Consider the following 26,992-nt stretch of genomic DNA (forward strand, 5'->3'; position numbering starts at 1 on the left):
CAGATTGGTCTATATTTTTTGTCTTATCGCGGTGTCAGGAATCACCTCCCAAACGTTTGAAGTTTGGGTCCCTTTCAACATCAAAGCTATATAGACGTGGGCCTGCAACTTAGAGTGGGGTCCGAACAATGTGAGGACTCACTGGGAACACAATATTTATGTTATGTCCACCGGAGATGGATAGAAAATACCATAGAATGGAAATCAAAAGATATTCTAAAATACATTATAGTATAATCACTTATTATATCATCATGCATATATCACAATATAAAATGTTGTTTTATATCCACAGAACACTTTATAATAACGTCCATAATATAGATATTTAGTATATTTCGTGCCTACACCCACTCAGTGATATTTTGTGAAAGATTTCGCCTTACATCTACAACTCCAAAATCATGTGACCCTCTATTAAAGTGGGATTCGAACCAATCACATACAAATAGTCATATATTGTGCACAAAATAGGCAAAGTAAAATGAACTAATTCAGAAGAAACAACTGATAATGAAGTAGTTGATTGGTAGAAAAGGAAATCCATCATAGTATGAGTCCAGTATGAAGCTCAAGTGATGTGATCGAACCTCAAACTTGTGAGCCAAGGCTGAATGATCTATCATTGCGGTGCCGTTATAAAGAATTAATAAAATGTTGAAATAGTACTTACTAATTCCACTAAACTGGCTATTTCCTCCATAACCAACCCAGATGCAATAAAACTACTAATAATTTTGATATCTGAACTCTTTTCTCGTAACACGAGATACTTTTCTGTTTCGAATCCAATCGATAACACCACCAATGGTAGAGCAGTTGGTTTACTGTTCTTCAGTCTCCAATATTCAGCGACTCCACAGTGTTTCAGTTGCTAGAATCTCCACAAGGAATGGCTCTCTAAGTGTATACGGTTTTATCTGTCTACATCGCATCTACCTTTAACGCTTAGAGCTTTCTCGTGGTTATATGTTAGCATAGTTCCTCTTTGCTGGTCTAGTGGCTAGTGTGCGCAACTTTGATGTATGTAGTCCCGAGTTCGATTTGTGTTGGAAGAGTATTAAGAGCATTAAGGTTGTTCAGATTCCATCCTAAGCCGTAGATTTGCACTTTATACGAGCATTACCTCGGTACTAAAAAGAGACTCTAAACGTTAAGACATTCCCCTATTTAATAAGTCTAATATCCTCGGACAGAAGAAGTGAAAAAGACCTAAGTTCCAGAATAGCACAGGCTAAACAAGCATTCAATAGGAAAAGAGGGCTACTAACATCAAGAAATGTGTCATTGGACGTTCATAAACGATTTATTAAGACCCTGGTATGGAGCGTGGCGCTTTACAGATTAGAGACTTGGACATTGAGAAAAGCTGAAATATCCAAGTTAGAAGCACTTGAAATGTGGTCTTGGCGCAGAATTCTGCACATATCATGGACCGAAAGGAAAAGGAATGAAGACGCACTAAAGGAAACTAATGAAGGACGACAGGTCATGAAGATAATAGAAAAAAGAAGAAACAGCATGCTTGGCCATCTTATTCGGCACTCTGATTGAAGACCAAGGACAGAATATTTGGATCCAGTTACAAAGAAGAGACCTTATCAAAGTATAAAACAGCTATCCCAAGGGTGCGAGAGGTTTTATAATTTCCATGTTGCCCACCAAACTGTGATTGAGAAGAACAAGAAGAAGAAGAAGCACAAGAAAGGAGGGAAAACGAGACAATTTCCTGAAACCGGGCCCCTGCGGAGAGGCAAGTAGTTCAAGGCACGAACCACGGAATGGTCTCCAGAGCAATCCCAATCGACCGTAGCCGATGGGAGGAGACAGACTGTACTGTATACAAGTATCGTATAGCGTAAATCTTCTCTGACATTCTGATTCATATAACTTTTACATTTATTAACGTTGAGCAATAGTTGTTTTTGTATTATGTTAAAATATTTTGAAAAAGTAGTACACCGAATTTCATAATTCTCTCGTTGTTAATTTCTTCTTCTTCTTCTTCTTCTTCTTCTTTTAAGTTATAAGCAATTACACTTTATATTATCCAGATAAGAAGTCTTGGAGGGCACGGCAGTAGTATGGCAGCTCTGGTGGAATATAGCCTTAATCGATGTCTCTTCAGCTTTTGGTTTTGATCTTTGATAGATAGTGTCTTGTTAATGCTACAAGTCTCGAATTATCAACCGTTAGTCTCGGTTCAGACGTGCAGAAAAGTCTGTTGCGGACCTGCGCGAGTCGGAAATACATTGGTTCTTATCATTCATGCCACACGTGCAGACTTTCCCGCACGACTCTGCTGCGGATCAACAGCGGGCAAAATGAGTTGCGGGGACTGCTGGCTCGCAGCGAGTCCGCACAGGTGTAGCGGGTCGGAAAACCATTGCTGGCAATGAGTCAAGACACATGTGCAGACTTTCCCGCGCCCGCAGAAATGGAAAGCGAAGAACTGAATGAAGAACTATTCATTAACGAAATACAAAAATATCATGAGATATGGAATTTAAAGTGCGAAATGTATAGAGATAGAAATATAAAACGGGATGCATGGAATAAGGCGTGTGAAACCTTATATGAGAAATTTAATGAAAAAACAGAAGAGGAAAAAATACAGCATTGGTATGTATTATTATTACTTTTCAATGTAAAAATCTGATATTCATGTAGTATTTACATTTGATTTTCGTTTAGCGTCCCTTTCCAGCAGGGAGGCTATGAATACTTTTTTGTGATAACAATAGAAAACAAATACGCTTGGAGAACAAGCCTTTATTATTAATGCAGTTTCTTTGATGAGATTTCTTGTCACTCACTCCGGAATGAACCGACTGTTTATAACGTACGTTGCATTATACTTTAGGTCGAGGTCACGTATTATATAGCCTCTGTGCTCAAAAGGGACGCTGAAGTCCAAAACAACCATCAACATAATAGCAGAACAGAAAAGAAAGAAAAAACATCGTTTTTCGGCTGACAATTGTTGTCTTTATTTGTTAATGTACTATTTTTTTTTAAAAAAAAAAAATAGAGTTAACATGAAAATTGTTGATGATCAGGGTACTCATGTGGTTAAAAAATAAAAAGCATGCTCGAGATGTAACAGAAATATTTTTGTTTCTCGTACAATTGATAATATTGTGCACGTCCTTGCTATTCTAGAGATAACAACTGATTGTTTTCTTACATAAAGAACAACTTAAACAGTTACCTTGCCATGGAACTCTACCTATGTGGCTTACAAAATAATCAGCCCATCTGCTTCTGCTTCCGTTTGCTGCATTGCCTCCTTGTGGTGTCCTGCATGTATCGGGGATTTCCTCAAAACCTTCTATCGTTAAATGTCACAATTATAAAAATATTTCTTTTTCTTACCTTAGAAATTGATTATACGGAAACACTAAATCCATTATTTTTATTTAAGAGTTTACATTAAAAATTTCACATCTCCAATCTAAGCGAGTCCTCATATTGAACACTTTCTCAATATACAACGGGAAATGTCACTTCCATAGGAATGAAACGAAATCCTTGAGTTTTACGTCGCACGCTTATACCGGGTAGGCTAAAGGAAATAATGATAATGATGATAAATTAATGAAATGGTAGAATGAATAAAGTGGGAGGAAACGGGAGAACCCCGAGAAAACTCACGCACACGGTGTTTCTCGCACCACAAAGCCCATTTGACGCAAGCTGGGATTGAACCAGAGGTGAACACTCTATCACTGAGCCACCGGACCCCGCTACTATAGAAATCCCCCATCTCCCCTTCAAGAGAAAATTTTCAAAGACGCTGAAACCTGTTCTCCATTATTTTTATTATGAGTTTACATGCCGAATTTTACATCTCTAACTGAAGCAAATCCTCACATTCGGTAATTTGTGGATAAATAAAAGGAAATTTTACTATTATTGAAACGCCCCCTCTTGAGCGAGATATTCGGGAAGTCTCAAATAAATGTCTCATTTTTAATTTAAAGCAACCAACTATGTCAAAAAATCGAATTAGTCACGCAATTGTTAAACTACGCCAGTGGCCGTTAATAACATCTGAAAATGTCTATGAATAGGTCTCCGAATGTTTAACTTTCTGTACTCTTACAAACGATAATTAGTTAACATAATTAACGTACCTTAATGTAACAGCAAGAGATCCTCCGTGGCTAAGCGTACGCGCCTTTGGCGTGGAGGCGCGGGTTCGATTCCCGTCGGAAGCTCATGTGTTTCGGATTCCACGTTAATCAGTAGGTCCACGTCTCATATAGCCTCGCTGTTGAACGGGACATTAAACTCAAAATCAACTCATTAATGTAACAGCCAACATTTCAATTGGTGGCATCGCAAGTCTCATGAAAGTATCTTCTACTTTATTTTATCACCTATTTTCGATAAGAGTTCATCAAATGAAGTGATGCTCATGCGAAAATAATTAAAGAACTTTTCTTCGTCATTGCGCAAATCAATAAACATGGAAGAAAATTCACCTTTAAGCAGTCGTGAGCTTACGTACGGATGAACCCAGTATCGTCTCTGTTTCTTCCTTAGGATTTTACTGGCTAAATATACAAAAACAGCACGTTTTCTTCTTTCAATTTTCATCTTCGTTCAACTGCAGCTGAAAATATAATGAGCTGTTTTCTATGTCTATGTGAAGTGGTTGGGCTGAGACGCCCGCACGAGTCTGCTGCGAGTCTGTTGCGGGCCCGCAACAGACTTTTCTGCATGTCTGAACCGAGCCTTACCTTCCATTAATTCTTGTATGATTATGGAGATCTCTCTAGCGTAGACTGAAACATCTCAGGACCGAACACTGCGAGACAGTTCTGCAAACCAATATATTCTAATCCTTCTTGTTTTCTTTTCTCTTTCTTTCTTTGTTAGATTATTTCTATTCTATTGATGAATAAAATTTTCCGAAATCCGGATTCTGGAAAATTTATTTCTCGGAATCGGAAATTACACTTCCCAGAATTCGGAAAAATTCTGTTTTTTTTTTTTTTTCAAATCAGAAATATTTCTGAATTTCGGAATTTTCTAAATTTCGGATTTTTTCCGATTTTACTATCCGGATTCCGGAAAGTAAAAATTCCAGAATTGACCATCCCTAATCTATAGGGATGGTACCGAGACCGAGACGGACTTTTATATACCGAGACGAGACTTAGGTTAGTCTCGAAAGTCTCGGTCTCGTCTCGAATATTGATATTGATAGATACTAAAATTGCCTTCACTCAAAATTTGTTTCGTTGCTGTGTTAGATAATATGAGAACGGTTGACTGATGTACATTGGCGTATTTAGGGTGTGGTTATCGGGCTCAAACCCCTCCCGAAATAAATTTGTGATATTTTTTTGCATTGCACGTACAACGCAAATGTTTCTTACTCGTTCCTCAAGCCTCTCCAGAAACAAAATCTACTGCTGATGCAAATAGAATTCTCTCTCTCTCTCTCTCTCTCTCTCTATATATATATATATATATATATATATATATATATATATATATATATATATATATATATATATATATATATATATATATACAGTGGACTCTTTTTAATTCGAAGTCCAAGGGGACACGAAAAAACTTCGAATTATCCAAAATTCGAATTATCCAACAGCATTTTTCACATATATAACAACAAACAAACCAAAGTACTGTGCATCAAAAACATATTCATATGGTGTAGACTTTACCTTTAAAGCAACTTGTTTACATGATCGAATACCGCAAACTAACAAACGATATTGACTCCCCATAATTCGAACTACGTGTACAATGGAAACTATATTTACGTACAACACTACAACATACATTGAATAGCGCAAACAATTAAATACCAGTAACAATTTGAATATTCTGTTCTCACTTTTAAGTCGTCGTAAACTTCATTTGCTTAAATTTGATTGTTTTTGTACGGTCAATAAATCTTGAATTTCATGTATTGCGTGGAATACGATATTAATAACATTTGGTCTACTTTATCAATAATTCATCTTAAATTTTCAACCAATTCTGAAACAAGATGAGATTGGCACACGTTGTCTATCTTTACTTCTTCCCCAACTCACCTTAATCTTTATCATTACATAGATTTTCTATTTATCTTTTGTATTATTCATCCCTATGGCTGCATCTGGAAACTGAAAGCACGTTAAAACTGTGTTTCTCTGTTTACATCTGTCCAACATTAAAAATTTTCAACTGTATTTAGTTCAAATTATCCAAAACATAGGTTCAAAAGTTCGATTTATCCACGATTTTTTACTATTGTTTTCAATACAGTTTTCAAGGGGAATGGACTTCTGTTCGAATTATCCAATATTTCAAATTATCCAAGTTCGAATTAACAAGACTCCACTGTATATGGTCGCGGTGCTACCCAGGTCCGCCCTTTAATTTTAATGGAACTTTAATTTCACAACTTTAATTTAAATGGAAGCAAGGGGTGAGTGGTACCTCGTTCGATAGACCTTGAAAAACTAAAAAGCGTTATGGCAAAAGATCTTTCATATCGGGCACTGTATTCAAAATGGCCGACAAGACATGTTGCCTCTATCGATACAGTAAAACGTGCAGTACCACTAGTAACATAAATGAACCGAACAAAAACTCAAATAGAAAATATCATGTGGCACATCGATTGATATTGTCGCGGAGGCTCCCAGGGCCATCCTTCATGGGGGCCCATGGCGCAACCTCAAAATTGTAAATGGAAACATGGGGTGAGTGATACCTCGTTCAACATATCTTTAAAAACTAAATAGTGCTGTTGCAAAAAATTGTTCATACGGGTCACCGTTTTCAAAATGACCACCAAGACACGGTACCTGCATCAGGTAAAACGTCCAGTATCACTAATATGAAAACACCAGAACAAATATTCGAATAGGAAATCACAGAGGGTATTTATCATTCTATAGTTCGGGAATGTTGCAACAGTCGAAAAGATGATTAGAGTGAAAGTGCTATAATGGAAAGGAAGAAATCTAACTGCTAGAAATTTGTCCTAACCTCACTCCGTAAGTGAGTGAAGCGTGAAGGATCGGTGAAATTGCAAATGAGAGCCTTAGTTTTTGCAAATTGTATCTACGAAACAATGTTACTTGAAATGTGTTTTTATAAGAGATAAATGTCTCTGTAATGGGATAAAGTATGTAAAGTTCTTGTTAAAATTGTACCTTCCATTTTGATTGCAGGCAATGGTTTGATGCAAAAATGACTCAACTGAAATGCGAAACCAATTTGTCGAACAATGCAATTTTAGAACAATGTTTACAAAGGTTGGTTTTGTCCAACAGTCGTCTGCATGATATTGGTCCGCTTCTTTTCCTTTTATGTCTTCTTGCATGTGGTAGAATATGAGTTTCACTGAGATGTCCACAGTTACATTCCGAATAACCTTCAACGGTAATTTCAGTTTTGATCCTTAGTAACGAAACGGTACATACTGATGCAGATATGTTCCAAAAATCTTGCACGCATTGCGTTAAATTACCAGGGGCGAAGGGGCGGGCAAAATGTTGTTAAACTTGAATTTCACCTTATTTTTATTCACCTTATTTCACTTTATTTTTATTCATTATAGTACCAGTCATTTGTACACACAAGTGTTTCAGACAAACCATATCTATTGCAAATAAAAGTGAGATTCTCATTTGAGATTTTACCATTCATTCCCGCTTCACCCACTTATGGATAGAGAGCGGAAAGATAATTTTCTATCATTTCCTCTTTTGCATCATGTTAATTATACTTTAATAATCTTTTTCTCCGTTGCATTATACTCGAGCCGTGGAATGATAAATACCCTCTGTGCTTTCCTATACGAGTTTTATTCTATTCATTTATCTTCAACTATTTTCATATTAGGGGTCTAGTGGTACTGAACGTTTTATCTGATACAGGCACCATGTCTTAGCGGCCATTTTGAAAACGGTGACCCATATAAAAAATCTTTTGATACAATACTGTTTAGTGTTTCAAAATTTATCCAACAACGTATCACTTGACCCATATTTCGGTTCAAAATTTCTAAGTTTGGCCCCCTTGAAAGGCAGCTGTGGAGCACCGCGAGAACATTACTCGACGCGCCCCATGCCTTTCCTGTTTCACTTTCTAACTGTTTGTTTATCTCCAACTGTTTTCATATTAGTGGTACTGGACGTTTTATCAGGTAGAGGCACCATGTCATGGCAGCCATTTTGAATACGGTGACCAATATGAAAAATCTTTTGCCACAACGCTTTTTACTTTTTAAAGATCTATGGAACGAGGTATTACTCGCCCCATGTTTCCATTTAAAATTTTAAAGTTTGGCCCTGGTACCCCATGAAGGGCGGCCCCGGGAGGCACCGCGACAACACCATTCGGTGTGCCCCATGGCATTTCCTATTTGAGTTTTTGTTCGGTTCATTTATGTTCAACCGTTTTCGAGAAATCTTCGTGGAAAGATTAAAATGGGCCATTATTTTATATATAGCCACGGACCCAGTATATTATCAAGGGAGGGACTAAACCATGGTTTGCCGCTTTATCCAGTGTAAAGAAAGTAGGATTGAAACCCATTTTATCCAGTGTATACCTGAGCGTTAAAGGGGACTATAGTCCCTATAGCCCTCCCCTATGATCTGCGATATATATATATATACAGTGGCGGATCCAAGGGTGGGCTGTAGGGGCTATAGCCCCCCCCCCTTGACGCTCAGGTATACACTGGATAAAATGGGCTTCAATCCTGCTTTACACTGGATAAAACGACAAAATATGGTGTAGCCCCTCCCTTGATCATATCCTGGATCCGCCACTGTATATATATATATATATATATATATATATATATATATATATATATATATATTAAAAATGCTGAAATTTTGTACCAAGTTGGGAAATTTATCTAGATGCTCTGCAATATCACTATATAAACAATGTTGCTAAAAGCAAAATAAAGTTGTATTTTCTCAAATTGCGCTACGTAAAGTATTACATACTTCTAATTTAGTTATTTACAAAACCACAATAGCCCATACATTATTTAGTGTAACAAAGGACAACACAGTATCATTAACATCAACATTTTGGAAATCTCTAATAACTCAAATGGCATGGACGGTGCAATGCTCCTCAACTGTATCTTAGCGTCAAATACTGTGATCATGGTATAATATATTTCGAATGAATGAGGGAACGAAGTTACAAGAAACGGAAAATTTAAATGTTTCTAAAGACTACTTCGAAAACGCGCTGACATATCACGTCTCATCATGCAGATGCTTCCAGAAGACTTAAATGCTTATAACGCCATTTACAACAACTGTTATTTCAAATCGTTTCAAAGATACCACACACATTAGCAGTGATTGTTATACTGTTTAAAATGATGTATTTGTATTCAATTTTTATAATGATTATTCCTTTCCTTTGCTTCTATAACATTACAACAATAATTTTTGGTGGTTTTAATTACAAGTGGCAGTTACATTATTTTAAGCAGCGTTGCCCACTTAAATAAATTGCTAAATATTATTCTAAATATGTCCAAATAACGTAGATGAACTGCAAGATATTTTAAAATTACTCGTAATTTGTTTTATGGTGCAAGAATGCTTTCAAGATACGACGTTTTTCATAGTCTTTGGGCTACTTATAATGTTAATGTTTAAGTCTTCTTTCCAGCAATACATGTAAATGCAAATTGTAACTGAAATTAAATGTAACTGATAAATTTTCAGTAACACTAGTTGTTCCCCCTAAGCTTTAGGCCTGGTGTACACTTTAGATTAAAACCGTGCTTAATTAAAAGTTCTAATTACACACTAATTACATTTCACTTGTTTTAGTTTGACCAAACTCGATCCATACCATATAGCTATATGCAATTATTCAAGGACTTGCAGTTAGTAATACACAGTGTTCACTTTTGTTTTGTTTTGTTTTAGTTTAACGTCCCACACTTATGCTAGGGCAGCTAAAAAAGACGTGGAGCTAATGATTATAGTGGAATCCGAATCACTTCGGTCGTTCAACTTTACCCCTACCGGAAATCAAACTCGAGACCACGCGAACCGAAATCAAGAGTGCTAGCCGCTAGACCAAATGGGGGTTCTCACATTATGTTGATTTACATCATTCAGTCAGTGTTGCCAGATCCGAAGATTAAAATGTAGCGTGTCTGTACTCCGAAAGTAGCGAATTCGAACTATTTGTAGCCCAAATATATAGAAATGAATACTGATGGTGCTAATGAAATAATGCAATATGAGCTGGAAAATGTGCTGGACGTATTGCAAGGAGAAATTATGATCGACGGACGAAAACAATTCTAGACTAGACACCACAAGACAAAAACAGCCTAGGAAACCTCCGCATACAAGAAGGTGTGATGAAATCAAGAGCCACTCAGGGGTAACCTGGAAAAGAATTGCCCAAGATAGATAGTTGTGAAGACTTGGAAAGACCTTCATCTAGCAATGGATTGATAATGGTTGATTATGATGATGATGATGATTTTATTATATCTAAACCTCGGAGGTAAACTAAACCAAGTCATAATTTCGTAATTTTACAGAAGTGAAAAACCAGTTCCTCAACTAAGACTATATATATAACTTTTACTAGGTAAGGTAGGATAAAAATGGATCCAAAATTTAATGAAAGTCATAGAGCGGGAAAAGCATTTTTGACTATTCAATCCATCATGTTGCAGCAAAACTACAAAAATTAATACAAAAGAAAACTAGAAAGTTAAGAATCACTTATTTTGGCGAGTGAGAAAAAAATAGCTACAGATAACTCGAATTACCTATATACTTATATAATATGTATGTCCATGTTTCACAAGTAATTTTTAATCAATATAAAATTTTAACGTAATGAACGCAAGATTAGTTTTCTCGAATAAAGATTGCATGCACCGTTGAGAGCTCAGGAATAAAATTAATCTATGTTACGGCACTGGATATGTGCTTACGTAATGTATTACGACCTTATGAACTTGTATAAGAAACAGAATGCACTTAAAATGAGACGCGAATTATGCGAAACATCGGACTTTGAATCTAACATGTTTTGTGATCCAACTCGAGACCTCAGATAGCAAGGATGAGTGTAGTAGCTCCCACCACAAGGTTCAGGACGTTCGTGTTATAAAGTGTCAATTAAACACGGAGATGTGAAATGGTAATAAAGCATTTCCTCAATTTCAAACAAAATACGTTTATTGTAGTAATAATTTACCCTATTAAAAGTTTACCCTATTTGTTAAGATAATGAACGCTATATTCTGTTTTTAAAATGACAGTCAAAGCAGAATGTATTAAATAATAAATGAGAAATTGTAAAGTTTCAATTTCGGTACGATTAAATACATTCGTGCTGCTATGTGTTGCGTTATGCGTTAGGAGGTATTGAACAATTTTGGTTCAAAGGAAGGAAATAAACTACTGTATAGTACTGGAGTTAATTTAATAGAGTTTAATTGTATAGGCAGTTCTGAGGTTATATGAGACAAAGTCTATTGCTGAAAGTGAAATATGGGTTCTATTAGGGTTTTGGGGTGAATACCCACTAATCATTGAACCTGGAATACGCGCATGGAAAGCATTAGCACTTGCAAATAAGCTATGAAGAGGTACACCATACCATAATTCTAGTCAAAATGAAAGGGAAAAAATAAGCGTAAACGACAGACTGTACGAGAATAATACTTTCACTATTTTAATTTCACACTATTTATTTCGAGACTTTCGAGACGAGACCGAGACTTGGTACTCGAGACCGAGATAAAGATCGAGACAAGCATCTGTTGACCGAGACGAGACCGAGACCATTATTTATCAACCGAGACGAGACCGAGACTTACAAAGTCTCGTCTCGTCTCGTCTCGATACCATCCCTACTAATCTATACCATGTCCATTTCCTTCGCTTCTGTCTTTGCAACAACACAGAACCCGAGAAAATGAGATATTTTAAGTCTTTCATTGGCGTTTTAACATAATTAAAATCAAAATCAAATGAAATGAAATATTACGGTTTTACGTCCCATGTTTTTCCCGGCTAGGATAAAGGACACGGTGATGATGAAAAATGAATGGTTACTAATAAAACTTCAATTGATAAAGGCAGTATATATATTTTAAGAGTATATATCTGTGTTACAGTTTCGGCTATATAACATAGCCGAAACTGTGTATACTCTTATATATATATATATATATATATATATATATATATATATATATATATATATATATATATATATATATATATATATATATATATACTCTTTTGGTCAGTTGCACTTTTATTAGCAATCTTGAATTTTCCAAAGTTGCAATTAATAATTTATATTAAATAAATGAAATGGTAGAATTAATAAAGTGAGAACCCCAAGAAAACCCAAGCACAAGGTTTGTCCACCACAAAATCCACTTGGCGCGAGCTGGGATTGAACTAAGCACTTCACTCACCAGAGGCAAACGCTCTACCGATGAGACACCGCAGCCCCGTAACTGAAATCAAGCCTTTAACTTCACACGTTTTGACCTTCACTCAAAGGAAGACCACAATGCAAGTTAGGGGTGTCGTGGTAGAGTATTCGCTTCTAGTGCATGGGGTCCCTGATTCGATTCCAGCTCTCGCGAAGTGAACTTTGTGGTGGACAAACACCGTGTGCGTGGGTTCTTCCGTTTCCTTCCACTTTATTCATTCCACCATTTCATTCATTTCTCGTCATCATCGTCTCCTTTAGCCTAGCCGGCATAACCGTGGGACGTAAAACTTAAAGATTTCATCCTTTATCACGTTGCAAATTGATGATGGATGAAATTATGGGCGGCAAAATCGGAGAAAAATCAGTCCAATTTCGACAAAGAAAAAACAGTCAAATCTTTGTTCGCTACGTTCTGACATAACCTAAGATCAAACCAGGGGCCTTTCACATCACTCTACTAATTAACCACATGTATTGTGCTTTAAGACCCCCGAAAACGAAAACAGTTATTGCTATTCATCTTTTTCAATTGCTCATGGCTTTTTCTCGGGGTTCTCTCATTTCCACCCATTTTCTTCATTCCACCATTTCATTCATTTCTCTTCATCACCCTCCTTTAGCCTAACCGGCATAATCGTGGGACGTAAAACTTAATGATTTAATTTCATTTATTTTTTTTCAAAATATAAGGAGAATGCATTTAAAACGAATTGAAAAAGTGAAAACTGTAGCTTTGTGTCCCACGATTATGCCCTTTAGGCTAAATGAGACGAGTGATTATTGAGAGCAAATGGTTGTGTAGAAATTGGCGGAATAAGAAAGTGGAAGAAAATGGAAACCTATGGACATGCTATTGTTCACCAAGAACTGACATGGCCAGAAGCGAAGTTTCGGGGTGGCCAATGGTGCAACTGCCCCAGGCCCCCCCGTTCTGAACATATATATATATATATATATATATATATATATATATATATATATATATATATATATATATATATAGGGCCAGATTTAGAGGGTGCAAAGGTGCAGGTGCACCCCCTCCCCCCTCCACCTTTCGTTGTAAATATACACTATCTAAAATGAGAAGCTAGCAGTGAAAATACCAACACTTCCCGAAACTTTCTGCCATCATGTTTCCGTTTGGGATTTAACAAAAAGCATAGCTTTGCAAAAGCAATAGTTTAAGTAGATTTTCAAAAGGTTGAAGGAAAAGGATTCAACAAGCAAAACAATATAGCATTTGTCAAGTAGAGAAGAAAGCAGAAGCCAGGAAGAGAGAAAAACATTTTTTTCCTGCATAACACTTGCGACCCTCTTTAAAATACTTTCCTCAGTTCTATGCATCAGTGATATCAGGGATAAAGAACATTGCCTATGTCACTTTGAAGAGTTTCAGTGTAATTGGTTATTTTGGTAGTTATTGGTGCACCCCGCTCAGACAATTCTGGATCCGACCCTCTATATGCATATATATCGTAGATAAATTTTGAATTCGCACGCTGACTAGGTCCCGCACGCACCTAATGTCGCTTCTGCACATGGCCTGGAATCGAACCACAAACCCCCTCGTGCGAGACGTGAGCACTCTACTACTGAGGCACAGTGAGTCAAATATGAGAAAGCATATCAAATAACTCTGTGTGTAATCGCGTTTAAAAATGTAATTTAGTTTAGATTATATATCAGTATCTTATTATTTATCTACTATACTAGTTTTTCTTTCGTAAATTTAGCCATCTTTTTTCGGGATAAAAATGTACGTGTTTGATGAAGTAGTTGAGGTAGCAACTAGCCCAAATGTTGCAACTGTATTTTGCATTAAAGACTGGAAGCAAATAAAACTGAATGCTAAATGAGCATTCATTTCCATTTCATAAATGATCAACAAAGATTATATCTTTGAAGCCAAAATACAATGTAGTGCACGTGACATTTTAATTACACATTTGGAGCTACCTCAAGAAACGTCTTCATCTAAAATACCAATCAAGTTGTTATCAAAGTTCAATACGCTATTATTACTGTTCTGAAATACTAATTGATAGACAAATAATTACGTAGCGTCTGGCAATCATGGGCTATCTGTCGTAGATGGACGCGTGGCGCCCTCATAACGCATGCGTTAGACAATGTAACCATGTAGAATACGCGGCGCTGGGTGGTGTGGGAGCTGCAGGCTACGGTGTGTCGGCTGGATCATGCCGAAGGCGAGAAGAGATCGTTAAATATGGACACGCTGATTGAATGGTGTTTTGACGGACCATTATATTGCTCAGAATTTGATATATATTACCAGCCAGTTGTAAGTATATGTATATACTTTTTTTATTTGCGTTTCTCTGACTTTGAATAAAAGATAAAAATACTTTTCTCCTTTCCATGTTCAGTAACGACAGTTCAAATAGTAATTATAAATTAAACTAAATAAGACAACATACTACTACGCACACAAAATACATATACGTAGAAACTCAAAAATCAGAATGAATAACGGAATATTCTTAGATTTGTTTAAACTTACTAAGAATTTTTTTTTTTTTTTTTTTTACTCTTTAACTGTTTTTTTCTTACTGAAAATTGCTCGTAATTCATACGAAAATTTTCAAAACTTCGTATTGGTGCGCCACTCTGACATCGGACATTGTTTTTAATGTTACTACTACCACTACGAAGTTACACGACCATTCACGAACTTTCGGCCATAGATACAATATATTATTATTACTATTATTATTTATTATTTCACAACTAACTGAGAAATACATAATACTGTTTGTTGTCAGGCACAACCGTCAAAATCTAAAAAATTTATGATATAATATTTCGAATAAATTCGCATTCCAATTGGCTCGTAATACCAATTGAGTATGCAAGTACTTAGTGATAAACAGTAACCTGACCGACACTAAATTGTTTTATTATAATTTAAGGCAGTAGCACCGCCCGAATTCTTGTGTGAAAGGAGGATGAAGAATAACTGCTGTATTGAGATGTTTATTAATTCGACCAACTTATGAATTAGTACTGTTAAAAATGTTCGATCACTGCTAAATACTTCCACAACTAACAAAACCAATATATTAAATACAAGATGTTCATTTGCGGAACAGTTTAGATGAAATAGATGTTACATTTTTTTTCTTATAACGCAAAACCGAATCTAACCGTAACTTTAAGAAATCTAAAAATAAGCGTGTTCTCTTGAAAAAAAAATGCCTATATTATTATCTTCTTTAATAATTTTTACATTTGTCCATTCGTGACTAATGGTTAACAGGTATATCGATGGTTTCAGGTTTAATCCTCAGTTGAATGGTGTTCTCATGTGAAACTAAAGGGGCTGCGGTGGCTTAGTGGTAGAGCGTTCACTTCTGGTGCGTGGGGTCCCTGGTTCGATCCAATTTGCACCAAGTGGGCTTCGTGGTGGTGAGACACCGTGTGTGGGGGTTTTCTCGGGTTTCTCCCACTTTCTTCATCCCACTATTTCATCCATTTCTCACCATCACCATCTCCTTTAGATCATATATGGCATAAAAATAGGACGTTAAACTCCAGATTTTATTTCATTTTCACCTGAAAGAAAACACCTCATCTTTGGCGTGGAAGATTCGTGTTTGATTCCCGGCAGGAGCTGTAGGTCCACGTCTCATATAGCCTCGTTGCTGAAAGGGAAGCTTAACTAAAAATTAAATTAAATCAAATTAAACAAAACCCTATGATATATAGTTTGTTAAATCAGCGTCCCTTGTTAGCACTGAGGATATGTGAGATTTGAACCTACGATTTAAGGTAGAATCCAAACCGCTAGTACGTTCAAATTTCTCCCACCGGGAATCAAAAATGATACACCGTGCACAAGAAGCACACACCATGCTCACTATATTTTTTTTCTAAACCAGCGGGGAAGACAAAACCTAGTGATAGTTTATATCCTACTCTAAGCTGTGGCCCATTCTGAAAAGCAATAATAAACTGCAATTAATTGTTCATTACTCGAAGAGGCGTTCAATGTTATTAGTTATTCGGATAATTAATTATTACTTTAACCTGGCTAGCTTTTGATGTAGATAGGATGTTTTTAGGAAAATGCGGTAGTAAAGGAATTTTACCAAAGTGCGAGAGCGAGACATGGCTTTATGTTTTGAATTCAACGACCCAAGAATAAGTTCAATTTAGTTTCTTATCCCTATATTCCAACTGGAAAAGGTAGGAATACACAATTTGAAGTTCCAGCTCTGATTACCATAGTGAAGTAATGGCAATAGATAGCGAGAAGTAATTTGGATTGCATATTTGCAAAAGTAATCAAAAGAAAAATCTTGCAGATTAAGTTCAGGAACACCATTGGAAATAATTGTTAAAAACTAAAGTTCTTTCTCTTTTAGTGTCTTCCAATATATTAGTACTGGGCAAAATGACAATACGCTCCACTTAGGATATGTGAGGTTCAAGGAAGCCACCAAAATTAATTGCTGAAAAATTAGAATTCTTCACGATTTGTGTATAAAAACAGCGTCCGGATTTATACCATAGAAACTACAGTGTAAATATGAAGTCAGGTATAGAACGCTAATAGCTGCTGTACCGAATCAATATCCAGAAATTGCTTTTCGCTATCTATTACCATTTCTTCACTATGGTGATCAGAGCTGAAACCTCAAATTGTGTATTCCTATCGTTTCCAGTTTGAATATAGGGATAGAGAACTAGATTGAACTTGGGTCGTTGAATTCAAAACATAAAGCCATGTCTCGATTTTTCACTTTCTAATTGAGATCAGTATTGTAAAAGGTAGTGATGTGAGGTGGAAAATTTTCCGCTATATTTTTTCCGGATAATATTCCGTTCTAAAAAAAATCAGTAATCAAGTAACAATTCCTCAGCAATCATAAAATTGGTTGAATTCATGTACAGAAATGTAAAAATGTGAAAGATCGTTAAAGAATCTGAAAATTTTCATGGCTCACACAATTTTCAGCACTATGTAGGAACAAGTTAAACAATTTTTCATGAATCGAAATATTTTCTGTCTTATATGGAAAAATTGAACTTTTTGAGTCGGAAAATTTTCATAATTTTGAAGCAAAAAGTAAAACAGCTTTTTGTGAATCGAAAAGTTTTATTGCTTTGTAGAAACAAGTGAAAGGAATTTTCGTAGATCGGAAAGTTTTCATCACGATGTAGAAACAAGTGGAAAAAACTTTTCATAAGCCGGACAATTTGGGATATTATGTATAGTGATGTTAGGTAGAAAATTTTCCACTATATTTAACTGCACATTCAGCTACAAAATTGAATTTCTGTAGAAGAAAGTTAGTCAACAACAGATTATAATTTTCCAATTACCTTTCGGGAATCGGAAAATTTTCTAATATTTCAAGTTGGGAAGTAAATTTTACACAGTGTTTCTCTCTCTTTCATCTGCGAGCTCCTTCGTTGCTAAGCAGTTAGCATACGCGCCTTTGGCATGGAAGACCTGGCTTCGATTCCCAGCGGGAGTTCATGTAGTTCGGATTTCACGTTAATCAGTTGGTCCCGTCTTATATAGTCTCGCTGCTGAAAGGGACGTTAAATTCAAGTCAATTCAACTCTTCTCTCTCTCTCTCTCTCTCTCTCTCTCTCTATATATATATATATATATATATATATATATATACAGGGTGGGCCATTTTAATTAATCCACGGAAATATCTGAAAAATGATAAAACATAGAAGAAATGTTTGAAGTAAACGTTATATATTGCTAAGGGGGAAAACCATTTCCGCCAAAAAAACCCCTCTCCACCCCCCGGAAATGGGGGTAACGGGGGGTAACTTTGAAATGTCAAATAGGAACATGGGTCGAGTAATACCTCGTTCGAAAGGTCTTGGAAAACTAAGTAACGCTGTACCAAAATTTGTTTCACATGGAGCACCAGTTTCAAAATGGCCGCCATGATATAGTTCGGAAACTCCAGTAGCCGTAGTATGAAAACCATGGGAGGTAAATGAATGGAACAAAATTGAAATACGTAAATATCATAGGGCATATCGAATGGTGTGGTCCCTGTGATCCCAGTGGCCTCCCTGAAGGGGTCTTGGGGGCTAACTTCAAGATTTCAAATAGTAACATGAGTCGAGTGGTATCTCGTTCGATAAATCTTGCAAAATCAAACACCTTGCAGGAGAAAACGATTGAGGTGAAATGGCAGTGTTCTCAAAAGGCCGCCGAAACATAGTATCAGTGTCAGAGAAAAGGTTTAGTATCCGTAGTATGAAAGCGATTGGAGATAAATCAACAGAAGAAAAACTGGAGTAGGTAACTGACGTAAGGCACATCGAGAGGTGTTGTCGGGGTGACTCCACTGAAAGGTATCCGGGGACAACTTGAAAATTTCAAATAGCAACTAGAAGCGAGTAACATCATGTTACATAGACAAATGAATATCAAACAGCTTCTGTAAGAATATTTTCGACATGAGACACCGTTTTCAAAATGATCGCCAAGACATGGTGAATGTGTCTAAGAAAACGGGTAGAGATAAATGAAAATAACGAAAATTAAATAGGAAAACCACGGAGGCGTTCCAAGGCTCGAGAATGATACAACAGAGATAAAAATGTTAGAGTAAAATTGCCATAATGTATAGAGAGATATCCAAGTCCTGCAAAATAATCTTTTCCTGTGCTCTGTATGTGAGTGGGGTGGAAAGTAACAGTGAAAGTTCAAATGAGAACTCTACTTTAATTCGCAAATTAAGGCTACCTTACAAATAGGTATGGTATGGTTGAAACATTTGTTTGTAAGGATGACGCTGTAGTGACTAAAAAAAGGTGAAATTTTATTTGAATGGTAACGCATATCTGTATGGCTAAGTATGATTTGATGCGAAAACAGAAGGAACGTTATACGAAAGAAGTTGTCGAATAATGCAGTTGCTGGAACTTACAAACGTGTGAATTTGCTCATCTCCGTCGCCACAGAAACTTTTATGCAATGCCTGCTGGTTATTCGGAAAGCATTTCAGGGATATACGTACACACTGTTTCGTCCCTCAAGCTCACAATATGACATGAGTGCTAATAGTTAATCAAAATGTAACTGTGGCCAAGGGCGCCCATGTTGTGGTTTCCAAGGGAGGCAAGAAAAGGCGACATTTCAAATATAGTTTCAAATTTTGCTGTAGCTATTCTAAAAATTCTATTGAGTTTACGATATTCCGAAGCACAATTTCTTCTAGGGCGGCGAGAGCCCCCCTTGCCCCCCTTATGGGCGCTCTTGACTGTGGCCATCTGCATTAACTGAGTGCACTAATTCTCTATCCCTGAAGTCTGCCTTCCAAACAGCATTGGGTAAGTCAAGCGTACGCCCGAACCGTTGTCCGGTCGGACATTGAAATTTTGAAGTTAGCTCACAAGATCCCTTCAGGGAAGCAGCTGGGATCGCAGGGGTCACACCATTCGATATGCCCTATGATATTTACTTATTTCAATTTTGTTCCATTCATTTACCTCCCATGGTTTTCATACTACGGCTACTGGAGTTTCCGAACTATATCATGGCGGCCATTTTGAAACTGGTGCTCCATATGAACGAAATTTTGGTACAGCGTTACTTAATTTTCCAAGGCCTTTCGAACGAGGTATTACTCGACCCATGTTCCCATTTCACATTTCAAAGTTACCCCCCGTTACCCCCATTTCCGGGGGGTGGAGAGGGGTACTTTTGGCGGAAATGGTTTTCCCCCTTAGCAATATATAACGTTTACTTCAAACATTTCTTTTATGTTTTATCATTTTTCAGATATTTCCGTGGATTAATTAAAATGGCCCACCCTGTATATATATATATATATATATATATGCAAAGTGCAGAGAACATGCATCGAGTTTGTAGAGTACAAATATCCCATTCTATTATTTAAAATTTCAATTTATTAAAAGTTATGAATGTTTTCAGATTCATTAAAACATACTCCTACATCGTTGTTTAGCCGTAAAATTTATTGGTAATAAATATTATCTTTAAAAGTTTCATGAAGTGAAAATCTAACGATTCTTCATTTCAAGAATGTTTCAAAAATTTCAATGCGTTCTTCCCTCAGAATCCACCTTTAATCTTACAATATTAGATTTCATCAGTTTAATACGCATAAGACGGTTTTCTCATAGCAACATTTATAAATAAGTAGATATAAAAAGAGAGAGAGAGAGAGAACGAGAGAACACTATGTAAATTTTTACTTCCCAACTTGAAATATTAGAAAATTGTCTGGTTCCCGAAATCTAATTGGAAAATTATAATTTGTTGCTGTCTAATTTTCCTCTATAGGAATTGTATAACTCAATGTGCAGTTAAATATAGTGCAAAATTTTCCACCTAACATCACTATACATAATATGCAAAACTGTCCGGATTATGAAAAGCGTTTTCACTTGTTTCTACATCGTGATGAAAATTTTCCGATTCATGAAAATTTCTTACATTTGTTTCTACAGAGTAATAAAACTTTCCGATTCACAAAAACTTGTTTTACTTTTTGCTTCAAAATGATAAAAATTTTCCGACTCATAAAAAGTTCAATTTTTCCATACATAACGCAAAATATTTCGATTTATAAAACATTTTTTCACTTGTTCCTACATAGTACTGAAAATTGTGAGCCATGAAAATTTTCAGATTCTTTAAAGGATTGTTCACTTTTTAACAATTTAATGCATGATTTCAATCAATTTTATGAATACTGAGGAACTGTTACTTGATCACTGATATTTGTTAACGGAAAATTTTCGGGAAAAGTATGGAAGAAAATTTCCCACCTCACATCACGGCTATACAACGATGTAGGAATAAGTGGAGTATGTTTCTATGAATCGGAAAATTTTCATCACTGCTAAAAGGAAGTTGTAGTGGGTTACTGCCACTTTAGTCTTAGTAAATATACAAAGCTGAATATACAATATATTCTTGGGACACCGAATTGGTTACAGAAAAAAGTTTATTCGTTTCTATTACGGTATGTATTGTGCAATGGTCAACGTTAGAATTGAAAATGCTTAATTTCTAGCACTTCCAGTTTGTATAAATGATTAAGGGAGAAAATGGAATCCATTCTTGACATGCTGACTCGATTCCACAAAACCGCTTTTTGCTGTATCTTAGTCTTTGTTCTGGTACCTTGCAACAGACATACGGAGAATCGTTCTTAAAAGACTTCCATTGCGTATGTTTAGCACAGCTTGGAAGCTTAAAACAAGTGAGACTATGATAAGCTTCCAAATTGTACGAACTCAATACTGAAAATAGACTTAGTACATTCGTAATATCTAATTGATACAGAAATAAGGTTAGAGAAGGAACATATTTCTGAAACTTGAAAGCCAAATCAAAAAGCCTTTTCTTGTTTTTTTGATTCGATCTTGCCGATTCTGCTGTATGAAGATTAATGTTCAAACCGTTTCTACAACTTCGGGATAAAGTCGGAAATAGAACGTACTCTTGCATATCAAGAAGCTGCTTCTTGGTCTCTCAGTTCTTTTTATTATGGCAAGAAATGCTGAAAACAGAAATAACTGGTTTCTGCCCACTTCCGGTTGGAATAGAAGGTTAAGAGGTGAAACCTATTTTCAAAACTCTTAGTAGGTTACAAACATCCGCTTCTTGCTATTTCTTATTCTTACTGTTCTAAGAAAGTTGAAAGCTTAAGTGGTAATAGATTCCTACCATTTTCGGTTTAAGCAAGGGGACCGCGGTGGCTCAGTGGTAGAGCGTTCACCTCTGGTGCTTGGTGTCCCGGGTTCGATCCTAGCCCCCGCCAAGTAAACTTTGTGGTGGACAAACAGTGTGCGCGTGGGTTTTCTCGTGGTTCTCCCGTTTCCTCCCATTTTCTTCATTCCACCGTTTCATTCATTACTCATCACCACCGTCTCGTTTAGCCTAACCGGCATAAACGTGGGACGTAAAACTCAAAGATTTCGGTTTAACAAGTAGATTAAAGTGAAGACGAAATATATTCCTTTGGATATTTAATCGATTTCAGAAAGCCACATCTCGCTATCTGATACCGTTGTTACTCTATGGTAATCAATGTTAAAACCGGAAATAGTTGATTTGTTCCACTTTCGGTTTACATGCAGGGTTATGGAGATAACAGGATATTCTTGATCCTAAATCAATTCCATAAAACTACTTTTCATTATTCGTAATTGTTACACTGTAAGGATCCATAGTGAAGCCGGAAGAAGTAATAAATTTCTACTACTTGTAGTTTTAGTTGAAACGTGCACACGAAGTTGATATATTTTCTTCAGACGCTAATAATTCTAAACAAATGCTCGTCACTGTATATACCGCCGTATTCGTCTATGACGATCAACGCTGAAACCACAAATTAATTTCTACCAATCTTGGTTTGAATAGAGACCAAAAATTGATAAAATTGGTCCTTTATCAAAATTTGGCATCTCTCGGTCCATTCGTCTGGTCCGCAGGCCACACATTGACACCCACACAAACACTTAATATTAGATTAATGAAACACACATACGTGAAGTCCCCTCCCCCAATCTCCCGTCCAAAATTTTACAGAAATCAGAGCCAGCTGTTGCTCTTGGAGAGCTTAGCTTCATCTGACGAACGTACGTGTAAAATTTATAGTACGCAAATAGACTAAAAATAATTTTGTAGTTTTTTAAGATGTTTTATTTAATATGTTTAACAAATTTATTTTTTACCTCATATACAAAGTTTAATTAATAGATTTGAAAAATATTGGACAATGATCACCTATTTAACACGCCTTTTTTCTTCTGATTATCTCTAGCTTTTCTTTCCAACAATAACCGCAATAATCAAGGTATGCTTTTTACTCTCAAGCAATGATAGGAGAGAAGAAATAATGGTGATGCTGAAAAAGATCGCATTTGATATTTGTTACATGACATATATATAGCAAACATCTTACTTTTTAATGTTTTTTTTTTTTTTTTTTTTGTCCCTTTGTTCGTCCAATGTATGTACACTCATATGAAAGTCATACTGTTCAATATATCTGAACAAAATCGTACTTATCCTTTTCATTCATATTTTGGAAGAGATAGAGGGTTGATTTTTCTTCCTAATAATAATAACAAAAGCGTACGTTTCAATGAAGAGTGAAAAAATCTAATTTTCCTAAAACGGCTATAATGAATTTGTCCATAATTCATGGTATGTAATTTTGGGGAGGGAGGCAAAAGGGGATCCAGAAGGCGTAGTTTACGCATAGATCTGAATTGTTAGTTTACGTGTAGAGCAATTTAAAAAAAATTGTTTTATAAACCCTCCATTAGGCACCCTACAATATAAAAAACAGTTTATTCTTCGTGTGTTTTTCCTACGATTTTCTTAAACAGTTAAGGTGTTATAAAAAAATCAAGATTTCATTAATAACCCTACTTAATGATAAAAAAATCATTTTTTTTTTTCTTTTTAAATCTACAGGTGGTAAATCTCTTGTAAGATTTTCTTCTGACGAAGTTTGCCAAAAATCCCTATTATAATTGTGTTCATAAATGAATGTTTCAATGATAATTGCAGCATAACATAGTTCAAGAAATGTTAGCGAGAAGATTAGTATGGTGGTCCGTGCGTTTTTATTACTTTTCAAATCATCTTAGTTACTGTTTTGTTTAATTTTATTTATATCCTATGAATGACTGATGATGATTTAGTCAGAATCTTATTATAATAAGATAATGAGTTTGATATGTTATATTCTTTCCATATTCGTAATGAATTCGTTTGGTGTATTGGGGGCACGGTGGCCCAGTAGTAGAGCGTTCACCTCCGGTGCTTGCGGTCCCTGGTTCAATCCCAGCTCGCGCCGTGTGGACTTTGTGGTGGACAAACACTGTACTCGTGGGGTTTCTCGGGGTTCTCCCGTCTCCTCCCACTTACTTCATTTCACCATTTCATTCATTTCTCATCATCGTCTCCTTTAGCCTAACCGGCATAACCATGGGACGTAAAACTTAGATTTCATTTCATTTTTCGATTGGTGTATTATATATCCCGGTTGCCTTTCCATTCCTAATCTCAGATATAGCTTTTTCAAAGTCATCCCTAAGAATATTAAACCCATCATTTTCTATTTCAATATCTAGGCCACACGGTCTATTCCTACTCTCATATAAGTCCTCAACATATTCTTTCCATCTTCCTAAGACTTCACTTCTCACTGACTACCTTTCCATTTTCATTTACTACTGCCATCGTATTACTACCTAGGTGCTTGTTTCCTCCTCTGAACGTGAAATAAAAACAAGGATGGAATGACGAAAGAAACCTTTAGGAAGAAAAGATTATTTTCTTGGACCTTGAATAAAGAGGTAAGAAAAATATTTATAAAATGCTTCGTGTGGTGTATTGTACTGTATGTGTCAGAAACATGGACATTACAAAAAAAAAAAAAAATGAGGAACGGCTGGAAGCTTTCGAAATGTGGGTTTGGAGAAGCATGGAGCGAATTAGCTGAGTCGAGCGGAAGACGAATGAGAGGGTGGGAGAGAAAAGATCAATTTTAGATATTATTAAGAAAAGGAAGTGAAACTGGTTGGGACATTGGATAAGAAGAATCTTTATCATTGAGTAAGAAGGAACTGTATCATGAGGGACGTGGTAGAGGGTATGGTGGCAGGAAAGACGGAGGGGCAAAGGAGACTACAGTTAATGGACAATATCGAAACAGAAAAATCGTACGTGAAGACGAAGAAGTTTGTGGAAGACCGTGAAGCATGGAAACTTCAGTTGCAGCAAGTGACGTGCCAATAATGGCAGAATATCTACCATGATAATGAGTTACATATTTAACATTAGTTTTTTGGGTACCCTATTAGTATGTACTTAAGGAAAAGCTCAAGTTGAACTATTTATTGACCAAATGACGAGTGAAATGAATAAACGTATGCACTAAGGTAATAAAATGCTGAGGATATTATCCTCAGGTATCATTTCTTTACGAGAGAGTAAATTATAGGATGCTGCAGGAAATTATAATGTCGTTAGATAGTTCTTTGGGTTTTGATGTCCATATAAATCATGTTGTTAAAATTTAATATTTTCTGCACAGACTGTATGAGACATGGACGTATTGCTTAAGGTGGAATCCGAACCGTAATGCGTCCAATGCTCTCATCTGGAATCGAACCAAGGACCTCGCGCACCAAAGGTGCGTGCGCTAACTACTAGACCAGCAAGGAAGACCATATACATCGTGGGCAGGAGAGCGTGATTTCTCCGAGTATTTTTTTTTCTACACACCTAACTCGTAATATTTAAAGGTGATGAGTGATAGATAGGTTGTGAAAATAGTTAAAGAACTACCTCTCAAGCCAATGGTTAAAAAAAATAAATAAAAAGTGTTCGCAGTTGGATAAATTTCTAATTAAGCTTTAATACTAATTTCAGGAGTTTAAATCTAATTGAACTATTTTAAGCATATTCGTTCATTGAGTAACGAGGAAAAGAACCTCAAGCTTAGGATATTTGCGTATTCCAACTTGGAGAACTTTTTGTAAACCATGGACAAATATGTTTTAACGTGGTTCTATTACATTCAATGTTCTCAAGTTGGTATTAAAGTGAATTTGCTCACTGGTGGGCACATTTTAATATTGGAATATGCGGTAGTTCTTTCGGATATTCGTTATCCTAGGAGAACGTCACTGATCACGTTTTTCTCCATTTTTGTTCACTGGTTACTAGCAATTGAACTGAGGTTTCGTCCTTCACCTGTTCACGATCTTCTGAGTCTTCAGCTATCTTATTTTGAAATATAAATCTGACCGTCTTGAACAGTTCACTACTCCAATGGTTTCCAACCTTTTTGACTGATTGTAAACTTTACTGAACACCCACAACATCGCAGCACACTGATTTTTTTTTTATTAATAATAACATAGATTGCAAACTGTCCCCGAGTTACGTAAATTCGACATACGTACTCTCTCACTTACGTAAGAAATTTGATACAGTAAAATTTATGAACGATATTGACACCTGCAACATGAAGTGATATTAAATTCATAAATTCTATTTGAGAGCCACCTACTTAGTAAAACATCAGTGATGCCAATCAGAAACGTTATAAAATTCCAACTTGAGAGGCAGAAATTCTCATTTTGCACTTGAATTTCCCACATTCTAATAACATCAAAATTTTCCAAACTTAGAAAACATGAAGAGTAAACATCAGTGTATAACAGTTGTTATTTTCGATATCTCAGTGAATTATACAAAAATTCCGACTGTCAACGTTAATCAAATAGTTTATGAACCAGTATTTTCCCTAATTGAAAGACACAATTGAAAATGTCGATGAAACTAAGTACGTTTTGTGTGATCCATCACGCTATTGTGCCATAATCTTCTAAACTTCATTCTTCAGTCATTTTGTAGGAATAATTTGGAAGTTGGACGTTTCTTGTTTTAATTTCTTCCGCTAATTCTATTTTTTTATTTCTCTCCCTTTTT

General features: G+C 36.0%; 1 protein-coding gene across 3 annotated transcripts in view; it reads left to right on the forward strand.

Annotated features, from left to right (window-relative positions):
• The first annotated feature begins 14,642 nt into the window (after positions 1–14,642).
• LOC145673856 (uncharacterized) overlaps positions 14,643–26,992 on the forward strand; it is a 558,369-nt gene continuing 546,019 nt past the window's right edge. For 2 of the 3 annotated variants that reach the window (XM_081743633.1, XM_081743634.1), the window contains exon 1: positions 14,643–14,803. In XM_081743633.1, coding sequence (XP_081599759.1) covers positions 14,729–14,803 — 75 coding nt within the window. In that variant the 5' untranslated portion in view covers positions 14,643–14,728. The remainder of the gene's footprint in view (positions 14,804–26,992) is intronic. The other variant, XM_081743630.1, reaches the window with a different exon arrangement.

The sequence above is a fragment of the Thermobia domestica genome, chromosome 17 (assembly GCF_964235325.1).
Source record: "Thermobia domestica chromosome 17, izTheDome1.hap1.1, whole genome shotgun sequence".
NCBI classification, from domain to species: Eukaryota; Metazoa; Arthropoda; class Insecta; order Zygentoma; family Lepismatidae; genus Thermobia; species Thermobia domestica.